The sequence below is a fragment of the Diadema antillarum genome, unplaced genomic scaffold, assembly GCF_040938485.1.
Source record: "Diadema antillarum isolate AM-2024a unplaced genomic scaffold, OU_Dant_1.0 seq00000382_RagTag, whole genome shotgun sequence".
In the NCBI taxonomy this organism is placed as follows: Eukaryota; Metazoa; Echinodermata; class Echinoidea; order Diadematoida; family Diadematidae; genus Diadema; species Diadema antillarum.
The window spans coordinates 3,380,486-3,393,024 of NW_027271380.1; the positions used below are offsets into that span (position 1 = coordinate 3,380,486).

General features: G+C 40.4%; 1 protein-coding gene across 1 annotated transcript; it reads left to right on the forward strand.

Annotated features, from left to right (window-relative positions):
* The first annotated feature begins 1,589 nt into the window (after positions 1–1,589).
* LOC139731682 (tetratricopeptide repeat protein 19, mitochondrial-like) lies at positions 1,590–10,082 on the forward strand. The gene is made up of 8 exons (XM_071642571.1): positions 1,590–1,986; positions 2,711–2,799; positions 3,554–3,664; positions 4,188–4,345; positions 6,963–7,052; positions 8,509–8,674; positions 9,242–9,404; positions 9,943–10,082. Exons 1-8 carry the CDS (start codon positions 1,590–1,592, stop codon positions 10,053–10,055), a joined length of 1,287 nt encoding a protein of 428 aa, XP_071498672.1. The 3' UTR covers positions 10,056–10,082.
* Positions 10,083–12,539: the final 2,457 nt, after the last annotated feature.

A 12,539-nucleotide genomic window follows, 5' to 3' on the forward strand; every position in this document is an offset into this window, starting at 1 on the left:
TTTGCGGGATTTTAACTAAAAAATCACGGCCTACTCACTAATTCCACTAACTTCAGTAGACGAGACCTTTCCGGCCATCGGGAATCTCCAGATGTGACTAATTGCATTTAAACATCATAAAATAGTCGTGAATACTTTGAATATTGCAATTTGTTTGAGCATCGAATTCTTAGCATTGCGCACACGCGTACTGCAGTGCGTGCAGTGCGTATTCGAGAATGTAGGGCAGATATTCGCGGTCATCATCAACTACACTCGTGCGCTAAGAGGTGAGCGGTAACTAGTCAGGCTACTGTAATAAACAACATTTGCGATTCAACACATGTATCAAAATACCAGTAATTTATGGTGTAACCACTTTCGATAGGATATAATTCTATAGTTATATATGTAGAAGGGGAAAGTGAGAGGAAGAGTGATAGAGCAAATAGGTATTCCAAGCAATAATTGTTGCTTGGAATAAAGAAAAACAAATGCATGTAAGAGACAGAGAGAGAAAGACAGGCAAACACAAACATGTATGTATAAGATTTCATAATATGCCACCTTTTTGGCTCGTAAAAAGCCCCCCCCCCCCCCGAAAAAAAAAGGGGGGGGGGGAACTAACATCAGAACACCCATGGAGGATCCAACTTTAGATTTTTCCCATTTTAAAGGTGGGAGAGGTTTTCTAACCCCGGCGCGGGGCGCTGTACCCGACTCGGTACAGGGTTGGGGTCGCTGGTGCGGTTAGGGGAGGGGTAACATTGACAATGCCCGTTCCCCACCCAGAAAAATGTGCCCAAGCCCTGCATGGCCCTGCCTTGCCAAACCGATGTACATAACCCACACTACAAGTACAAGGATCTAGGAATGTAGGATTCACTAAATTTATATAGTATGTGTGTATGTAACCACATGCATTACAGACTTGTTAAGTTGTAACATGTGTGACAATACAGTGGCAGTGCAGTGCTATCGTTTATACACGTGTACTGCCGCAGGCTGGCTGGTATACTTAGTTAGCTGGTACACCGACTACTAGCTTGGATCTTCTACTAGCCACACAAATGACACATAATTTAGATACAATCTTCACCCACTCACCATTGGATTCTAGAACACTATGGGATCCACCTGAAGCTCTAAAACAGCATTTGAACCACTACAAGAACACGAACTGGATAGTGCAGCGGCACACACATGCACATCAACAGCAGTACACAAGGAGACAAGTGAAGCATCCGGGGGGTTCCCGTCGCGAAGGTGCCTACCAACTCGGCCTAACACATAGAAAAAAATGATAATAAAAGGCGTTTAAAACAATAACCCAAGTAGAATCAAATACCGCTAAAATTTGAACGTGTCACAGGGTATTTTCCCCTTGAAAATTTCAAGGGTGTTAAGCGAAATTCATAACAATAATGATACTAGGCATGTAGTACTGTACAATAAAATATATTTTCTGCGAGTAGACTCGGCCTCAACTTTTCAGAGTGCAAAGTTTGCCCAAATTTGTCCTGAGGTCGAGATGACCCGGGGTTTGTTTTGCTCTACCTACCACACACGTGTGTACGTGCATGTGTAAAGTACATGATGTGCACAAAAAGATGGCAACTCTTCAGACTCGTCTGCTGCTGCGAGCAGACCGTTTTCGACAATTAGGCACAATCCGTGCCATCAAGGGATTAGACAGACAGCTGAATAAGGGGCATAACAACCTGTGCTCAACGACAAAAGATGACCCAAGGAAGTTTCAAGCAAGATTTGTGGGAAGAACAATGTTCCCTTCACAGCCCACTCCCGTGGACTCAGCACCGGAACGTTGCGGCATCCACACGCCGGTTTATCCCCACGGTTATCGGTCACGAATTCCCGCCGAAGCTTTACCAATCCGGGTGGCTCGTGTTGTGCAAAGTCGCAGTCGTGGTGGTAGCACTAGCAGCAATTACCATCAAGAATCAGAAGGAAACAGTGGCAGTGAACAATCTTCCGAGAACATTAAGGGTAGATGATGAATATTTCACGTCTAGAAAAGTGGAAAGTTTCCCCGAATTCGTGTTTATAAAATCTGTAAGAACAGCTGATGTTTCTAAAATTCTGTGTTGTACAATTGTGTAAATGTGTGGAATATCTGATGTGGTTATCAACCATTAAATTTTACTTGTAGCTTAGTTAAAAATGACCCTCTCATAATTTGAAGTTGAACAGTTGTCATTTTCTTTGGCGATGCAATGTTGTCATCTGAGCAAAGAGAGTGTTTAACATGAACATTTTTAAATTTCGAGATGGTAATACTTGTTGAAAAATAAAGATTGCCAGTATTAATATTCTAGCCCTATGTGAACTTGTATAACAGGTTGTATAGAAAATTTTGTTTGGTGTACTTTTCTTAATTTAAAGGAGTTTTAGGGAGGAAATGGGAAGGAAATAACAACATTAATGTGGTAAGGACAATCATACAAAAGTACAGGGAAGGCACCCATGCACCTAGGGAAAGACTTCCCTTTCAATGCGATGTCCCCCCCCCCCCCCATTTTTCCATACCACACTCCAGTCAGGGACAGTATCCTGTCCTCGCTAGCTGAACACATGGATGCACACACTGATCTACACACACATATACATTTAACAAGTGGTTTGATAGGAGTGGGGGACTTAAGGAAGTTGTCCTGCATATATTGGACTGTCATTGACATTAATTTACCCTTTTGCCTGATATTGACTGCAGGTTTAGCACTGTGTTCTGCAGGCTTAGCTTTCACCTTCTGGTCTGAGGACAAGAAAGAAACAATAGAAAAGATGATTGCTCGAGCTTTGGTAAGTATTCTGACAGAGTGGTTTCAAAAGATGGACAAAATTCTCTGATTAGCAGAGAAGCTTAATACAAAAGTAACAATATGATAGCGAAAAGAGATAATATTCTAATAGTGTGCATGTTAAAGAGTACCAGTAATGGATTAAGAATTTTCTTGTTTCATTATATTTATTGTTTGGAGGGAATCACTTCTGTCTGTTTTAAGCAGCCGAAAGCTGTTGATCTGCAATTGTAACTTTTTATAAACTGCATGCACTTTCAACAGAACATTTAAGACATTAATTTCACTTTTGCCTGGAACGTATGCCTTGAATGTAACTTGGCTCTTTGGGTTTGGTTTGTTTTTTGTTTTTGTTTTAATTTGTATTTTTATTTCACTAAATAGAATGTGTAGATTTTTATGTTCAGTTTCCATTGATGTCCCAGGAAATAGAATAGACTTTCATCCATGTCAAGTGTTTTTATTTCTTGCTGTTAGATAACACTCAAAGCAAATATATTTTCCATAGCAAAAAACAAAACAAAAAAAAAACCAAACAATCTAGTTTATGATATATCAGAAGAAAGGAGAAAGCCAATATTCCTCTGCCCCACACACTCCCTCCTTCTCCATTTTGGAGGGTACACGTGATATCAATCATTTGGTGGTATAAATCTTCAAGTAATTCCCGCTAACTGTCTACAATTGTCTCATACATCCAGTCTGTAATCTGTTATTTGTGAGTCATTTTGAATACTTTCTTCTTTTGACCTCAGATTGCTGAAAGAGAAAACCGACTTGGAGATGCAGAGAAATTTTTCCATCGTGCCATCACCATGTGTCGGCAAGAGAACAACAAGCAGGGACTGGCTTACACTTACGATCAGGTCAGTGCTGTGAAGTAATGAACATATGTTGCTTGTCATTGTCAGTTAGGAAATTAGTTAAAAGATTTCTAATGAGCCATAGTCCATGGAGTTCCTAAAGACAGTACCATAGTACCATTTTCCAATGCCTACCTAGCCTAAATTATCTCAGGGTAAAGTGTGTAAACAAGACTATTGGAAATAGGAAGACTTGGAAAGTACCGTTACATGAAAAAAGTGTGGGATCCTCCTTGTTTGACATGTATTTTTTAATGTACCGGTAGCTTCATTTATCAAGGGCTAATTCAGCAAAAAAAAGAGAAAATTATTAACCCGTTAAGGACGGGTTGATCTTGCTACAACACGCATTTCCCATAGACACCTGCTCGAGTATACTCGGGACTCATCCTCAACGGGTTAAGGGATGCCTTTATTGACATAGACCCAGTCTTTGGTGTTCTTCAAGCCTATATTCATTAATTCAGGCATGGTAATTTGAAATTGGGTGATGAAATTTGCTTCTCTTTTGTTTTCTTGAGTAAAGATGGCTGATTTCAACATGCGCCATGGTCGTCTCATCAAAGCAGAGAGCCTCTTCAAGGACACCCTACAGGTCCTGCTGGAGACTGGACTACCTCAGGGAGACCCAGCTGTGGTGGAAATCTCGCTCAAGCTAGCAACAATTTTTGAACGCATGGGCAGGTAAATAACCCTGCAGTTATCCAAGCACTGAGTGTGCATTTTATATAGCATGCTATCTCTTCTGAGAACTTCACATGAAGATATACATCTAGATGTTTTTGCCTTTACATCCGTCTTCCTCTCTCTGGTTTTCATGAAATGATAATTATAGAGTAAATTATGAAATTATTGTCAATCCACTGTTTCCACTAAATCAGTGTCATGTTTTCACGATGACTACTATGTGTATGATGTTGGGCATTATCATGTAGAAAACTGTACAACTGCTTAGTGGTGTAACTTCTGTATCTTCTTTTTATGAGAGTCTGCCAGATGTTCCTGTCTCTCAAATTTTCCATGTTTCCTGGATATTTTTTTTCTCCCTTCTAATTTGCTACAGTTCTTAAAATCTAATATACACAAACGAGCAATAACATCTAGCCACTAACATATGCAGAGACTCCAACTCTCCCGTTTTCGACGGGAGATCTCCCGCCGAAAACCCATTTTGCACTTAAAATCTAATATACACAAACGAGCAATAACATCTAGCCACTAACATATGCAGAGACTCCAACTCTCCCGTTTTTGACGGGAGATCTCCCGCCGAAAACCCATTTTTGCAAAATCTTCCGTTCTCCCGGTTGAGATTTAATTTCTCCCGCCCTGGCTCTGTGTCTCCCGGTGGAAAGGATTTCCTACTTATTGCTATCGTATGTTGAAAAAGTAAGCCTTAGATAGCACCAGAGAGCATCTAGAACCCTAGGAAATTCGCGCTTCCATGACGCAAATCTCTCGTTTGAAGAGGCTACACCCCAGTAAATAATGCCAGTGCATATCTTGGCAATCAATGACTTAAAGTCAAAGATATAAAACACCTGTTTCTTGACCCTGGCCTAATCTAAGCATCAGTCATCGCCACAGCGCCACAGGAGGGGGGGGGGGGGGCACCGCGAGAGGAGGAGATTGTTTTGGTTTTGGCATGGCGCATGGGCCATGTAGCTCCATGGTGCGTGTGTGTGTGTGTACGTGTGTGTGTGTGAGTGTAGACATTCAGCGTATGCAGACAGAGCATGCCTGTACTGTAGTGACCGGAACAATTGTCATTCCATTTTGCTCTCCCCTTCTCCCTCCCCCATCTCTCCCCCCCCCCCCCCCCCCCCCCCTCCCTCTCTCCCCCTCCCTCTCCCTCTCCCTCTCTCTCTCTCTCTCTCTCTCTCCCTCTCTCTCTCTTTCTCAATGATCCAGTCAGCAGGCTGATAGTAACCAGGGAGGTAGTCTCACCTCCCCGTTGTAACTCACTGCCAAATAGCACATTGTCAGCACCGGCAAACTGGCAATGCTCTCCTTCTTATTCCTGTATTTTCGTTATTTACGGGTCAATTTTTTTTTCGTTCGAAATGTAACATGGATGACCATAGAATTTCTCAATAGAATATAAAATTGAAAACTTTAGAAAGAATAGAGAAAATTGAGTTCACTTTGAATGGTCTGCCACAGGCAGATATCCTTATCATGCTCTTACGTAATACGACAGCTGCTTCTCAACGATCCAGTCAGCAGGCTGATTGTAACCAGGGAGTAGTCTCACCTCCCCGTTGTAACTCACTGCCAAATAGCACCGGCAAACTGGCAATGCTCTCCTTCTTATTCCTGTATTTTCGTTATTTACGGGTCAATTTTTTTCGTTCGAAATGTAAAATGGATGACCATAGAATTTCTCAATAGAATATAAAATTGAAAACTTTCGAAAGGATAGAGAAAATTGAGTTCACTTTGAATGGTCTGCCACAGGCAGATATCCTTATCATGCTCTTACGTAATACGACAGCTGCTTTCTCAACGATCCAGTCAGCAGGCTGATTGTAATCAGGGAGTAGTCTCACCTCCCCGTTGTAACTCACTGCCAAATAGCACCGGCAAACTGGCAATGCTCTCCTTCTTATTCCTGTATTTTCGTTATTTACGGGTCATTTTTTTTTGTTCGAAATGTAAAATAGATGACCATAGAATTTCTCAATAGAATATAAAATTGAAAACTTTAAAAAGAATAGAGAAAATTGAGTTCACTTTGAATGGTCTGCCACAGGCAGATATCCTTATCATGCTCTTACGTAATACGACAGCTGCTGGAGTCATCAAACCCTGGCTTGGCCTCCAGGTTTGTCACGCCTGAGCAGAAAGTTTATTTGCAATGGACAAGTACTTCGACTCCCAACTCCCAAACGACAAATATACGCACCCCACTTTGGGTAACCTCAGTTGAGGACTCGCCTCAAACGAGGGATTGACGGCATGCGCACACATCAACTTGGAGTCTCCCGTTTGCTAGGGGTTTAAGGCGGGAGAATCTCCAGATCAGAAGGTGCTTTGGGTTGGAGTCTCTGCATATGCCAATAGCACATGATGTTGCTCTGACTTGCATCTGCCAGTAATCTTTCCAAATAATTTGTGCATAATCATTACAACAGGATCTTAATGCTTTTCGTACTTTCAAGTTTTTGTGCAAATTTTCTGCATTCATGGTTGATGACCACCCTCTCCCCTGCAAAAAAAAAAAAAAAGTTAAAGTAAAACAGAAGACAACCACTGTCACATGAGTAACTATAATTCCTTTCACTTATCTCACTGCCAACAGGAATGAGGATGCAGAGCTGGGCTATTCATGGTGCATAGAAATGTCTGAGAAACTGCTTAAAGACATACCAAAAGACCCAACGGATGAAAGGTATGTTACAGTACATTAACTATGTCATTCCTGAAAGGATACTGTAAAAGTGGATATTTTCGCGTGACTAATTTTTCACGCTTGGCCGGGTTGGAAGAGTTTTGCATGTTTTTAATTCTGCAGAATCAAGACATCAACTGCTGGAGCATATGGCAAGCAGAAATATTTGCTTGCTTTTATTTTTGCGCTAGTTTCTGGTTGCGCGAAATGTGCGAAAATTTTAACATGCGAAAATTTGCACTTTTACAGTAATAGATAAAGTTTTTTATTTTTACAAATGTGGTATATCTCCTTTGAGCCAGAAATGCAGTGTGGAATGGACAAGTACTCCAATCCAAGCATCTCTTACTTTAAACAGGTGATTCTCCTACCTGGGCCTGGGCCCTTGCAAACTGGAGACTATGATTGTGTGAACATACACACAACATTATGTGTATGAAATGCTATGTCCCTTGTAGTTAGGGCCCACTGTGCCCACTTCCGGGCCCTTAAAACTCCAGGAATCTATATAGATGCTCTCTGGTGCTATTTTAGCCTCATTTTTTAACAAACTAATATGACGAAATCAAACTTTTAGGTGGGAAAAACCTAATTCTAAGCCAGATAAAATGCATCCATAGTTGAAGTGGCAGAAATTCAAATTCAAGCAGGAGAGTGGGAGATATTAAGAAAAATGGCCTGAAAGCTACAGAGTTGGAGTCTCTAAATGGATGGCAATTTTTTATCTGAGCTGACAAAAAGATGATTTACTGTAAAACGAGCAATGTTCGCGTGCATTTTAATTTCGCGAATTTCGCGAGCGCCAAGATTCGCGAAATTAAAATGCACGCGAAAGTTCTTGTTTACATTATATGCATTGAATGCCAGTGGCAGTTCGCGAAAATTTCATGCCGCAAAAAAGGTCGTCGCTCCAATTCGCGAAAAATTCATGCCGCGAATATATCATGTTTTACAGTATATGTTTTGTATGTCATGATTTGCATTCACACTATTTCTCATTAGGGACAGACAGGGTAGTCCAGAGAAGCAGAAATACCAACTGTGTGCATAAGTGCCCCCAGAATGAGTATTCACCGGCACATTTTAGATGTGCTCCCAGCTCCATATGAAATCAATATCTTGCTCAGAACATTAAACTTTGCTGGGTCCACCCCAAACTCCCCATCCTTCAGATTGCTGACCCAGTGTCTTGACCAAGGATATCATACTTATATTCTGACATTTCTTGCTTAGAGCGGACATGACCATATGATCCAGAGAGCAGGCATATAAGATTTACTCTCTGAAGAGGTCAAGAGCTTCAGGGTGAACATTATGATTCAATTTGCCATTTATTATTATGTCAAGTACTGCATTTATTTGTGGTTTTATGTATCAAGGCTAGGAATTGAAGTTGCATCAGATAACCAACTGATGTTGTGATTGGATTATTACCTTCTGTCTCCAAAATATCTAGCCGTGATGAGATACTGAACATCAAGGCACTCCTTGGGATGTGTATGGAAAACTTTGCGAGATTCCTCACCACAAGAAACAGACTAGCTGAGGCAGAGCAGTACTATAAGAAGGCCCTAAAGATATGTGAAGAGGACTTACAGGAAGATGACATGTCTCACCCTCAGGTAATGAATGGATTCTTTTGTCCTTCCTTTACAGTTCTTGAAATTTGAAAAAAGAAGCAACAAAAACAACAAAACATTTCCACACAAACCAAAGAAAATGTTAATGACTTTATTATACAGCCTTCTTGCCTTCAAAGAGTTATGTAAGGAATGTTACAGGTGGACAAATTTGATACGGAGAAAACATAAATGTGTACCAAATGCTTGCAATGAACAGGAATCACTGGTCAAAGTCAAATTTGTCATCTTATTTTCTCCAAGGACATGGGGTTTGGGTTAGGGTTGTGATAGGATTTTAGGTTTAGTTTGATGTGAGGATTAGGAATAGGGTCAGGGTTATATTTGAGGATGGAACTTGTGTTTGGCTGAGTGTGTGGATATTTCATAGGTGCAACTGTCGCAGAAGCAAATGTCATGGAACCATCTTGGAAGTCATGGATTACAAACCTCGAATTGCAAGCATTGTCCTATTATACTAGTCAATATTGTAATGCTTTCTTCTTCTTTTTTAAGCTAAACATGAAACTGAAAAATTGATGTATCTTCTCTCCCAATAACTTTCTGTAGACTGTGGTTCTACTGAATGACCTAGGGACAGTCTGTGATATGAGGGGTCACTTTGATGAAGCAGAGGGCTACATGCAGAGAGCATTGCAACTTGCTGAGAAAGACTCACCATCCATGGTGCCAACCATCCTGTGCAATTTAGCATCCGTCAACGTGCATAAAGGTGTGATCATGTGGTACAAAGTACGCAATGAAATTACATGACCCGAATTGTACATCATGTATTAAACTGAGTGTATTTTTAATTTGTAATATTTGTGTGTGTGTGTGTGTGTGTGTGTCTGTGTCTGTGTGCATGTACCATTTTACAGCAGAGTTGCTTCACCCAGAGTTATGGTAAATTTTCAACAGTGGTGTTAACAGTGCCAATAATGATAATGATGATGAAGAAAATGATGAAAATGATGGTGAAGAAAATTGTGAAGATGATAATGGGGGTAGTGGTAATGATAATGAAGATGAAGAAATGTGTAAATATTTCAGCACTCATTGATATCAGAGACATAACAATAGGAGTGGAAAGGAGTCTTTTTCCCAGTTCTCATATTCCTCAATTTATTGACAGTTATGCTTGATTAACTGTTTCATCTGCATACACTTAACTACAAAAGCATTTCCCCTTGTACAATCATGTCCTTTCTGTCTCTCACACATTTAATGATTTCATACTTTTTTTCTCCGGTACACCCTGGTTTCCGCAGGTAGAAAAGAAGATGCCAGAGCCCTCTACCGGAGAGCCCTGCGCATCGCAGAGAAATCCGGAGACAGAGAGGCTGCCCTTGTCATTCGTGCCAACCTCCAGAAGGTGTCATGATTTCCTCTGGAACTGTGCTGTGAGCATGGCAAGCTCTCATGCAGCTGTCCCTTTAAGGGCTATTAATATGGGTACCATGTGTGGCTCCGTATTGCTCCCTTCATTGCCCTTTAAGTACACTCTGTATGGTAATGAGTGTGTGTGTGTGTATCAGTGATGGAGTTGCTATGTCATAATGACATTTAGATGTAGCACTGAAGGTGACATTCACCTAAATTCTAAATTTGCTGTCTGTCTCCATGAAGCCATTGCCTGCTTCATGCTAGCGAACGTGCCCTCTTGATTTGGACGAATGTACTCCAGAAGAAGACATGAACAGACCCCTCACTTAATGAAAACGTACAGGGCTCCTTCTGCTTTTATACCTCCATCGTGTAATGCTGCTAGAGGCAATACATATGTATATATGATTTTCAGGTTTGAATATCGGTCTACACGTGATGGCTCATTTTCTCGTACCTCAACAGCTTCAGACAAAAATAACCTGGCAGAGCAGCAGAAAGTTAGTAATGGTACGGGTGGACAGAGTGAAGATGGCCTCCAGATTTTACGGTCACAGGGTACAGTATTAGAGGCTGGCCATGGGATCTTGGTCGGAAATTGTACCATGCATTGAGTGTTCACGCAAGTATGGGATACAGTTAGTCAAACTGGGTACTTAGATAAACTGAATTATAAGGTGCAATTCACTTATTATGAGTTTGGAATAGTCTTGCAAAGTTTTAAAGGTCTTTACTAAAACTTCATACCTGAATTTTGATTAAAAAAAAAGTGATGAAATTCAGACAGAGTAAACTCATTAACAATGAGTTCCAGTTTGCCATTAACTCATTAACAATGAGGTTTTTTTTTTTTTTTTTTGGGGGGGGGGGGGTACACTGGATGCCACAGAACAATTGTGACCCGCTACAACAAAAGGATCGGAAAGTCGGGGAAAGACAATTTTCTGAAAATGACATGACGTTATTCCCTTACTCTTCTACTTTAATTTCATACATAGCACATCTCATAAAAGTACTCTGTTGCGGAGATATCGATGATTTTATTAGCGCTTGTCAAGTAGTTGAGGAAATCAGAGTTTCGAGAAAAACGCCTTCAAAGTTTTCCTTCCGACGCTATCATGACAATAGAAGGCATGCTCCTAGCGACCTCCGCGAGGTTCATTCAAGCTTAGCGCCAGCGGTCTACGAACGACCAATCAGTAATCAGGATGCCTCACACTGACCAATAAGATCACTCCCTCGTTGCTAGGGGCAGAGTTTAGCTGCGGCGTTAAATCCAAATCTTTGGACACATTTCTGTTACGTTGTAAGTCGGAAAATCATGGTCCAGGAAAACACTATTTTCTTCTTGCCTTTCCTTTGATCATTTAGCTTCGAAATTTTGACAGATAATAGACAAAAACATTAGACTACAAAATTATGCCAAAAACAGAAAACCAATTATTTTGACCAATTTTTATGATGTGACTTTTAACTCGATTTTCTCGGCTCAGCCGTCAGCGACTTTAGGATCCTGTTGTTGTAGCGGGTCACAATTATGTAGTGTCACTCTCAGTAGCAGTAGGTAATTGATAATACATGTAATCATCTTTATTTTTTTTTTCACCCAACATATCTTGCCCTTATGAACTTGAGTTCACTTTAGAGTTAATATGTGAAGCTTACTGTAAGCAAACTTGACATTAATAATGCACATTGTATTAGGACACTGTGCCATTATTCTATATTTTACACATGTATCAGCTGATTAAGTTCTTGATTTACACTGTGCATTACCTTGGTTGTGAATTGCTCTTCCATGCAGGTGTCACCAGCAATAGATGTTCTCTTATTACTTGCAGTGTAACTCTCCAAATCTGAGTGTTTGTGCATTGGGATATGAATGGGGGATTACAATATTCATACTACTGCCAAGTAAAAGCATGATGCAATTTATCATATATTTTGAATTCGTCTGTTGAGAATGAGAAGGGCGTTAAGTTGTCTCGAACACTATGGGTTTAGTGATAACCTAACGCCCTTATCATTCTCAGCCGACGAATTTGTCCCAAATGTAATGAATTTGATAAATGGTGACAAATGGTTTTAATGTCAATGTAAGGCAATTTATCAATTGGGTGCAATTGACTGGATTTGTGTTTGTTATTGACCACTCTCAGATATACTGATCTCATAAAACTGATGCCAGAGCTCTTGTTCAGCTGTCTAATATACAGTCAATAAATAATTAAAATATATTCTACTGTTTATGCTTTGAGTAGAGGAAGTATGTGAAAGATTTCATTGCATGTGGAATGATTGGGACTTCCAAGGTGAAATTGAAGAAATTATATGAAATATATTCTTAAATGACACGCCTCTATGACCTGCCTCAGAGCATCTGCCATTACAATGTATGTGAACAATATGAACAATCAGAGATGGGCTGAAAACAAATTTCACTTAAACCACAAGGGCAATGACTTTATTAGCATTTCAGAAC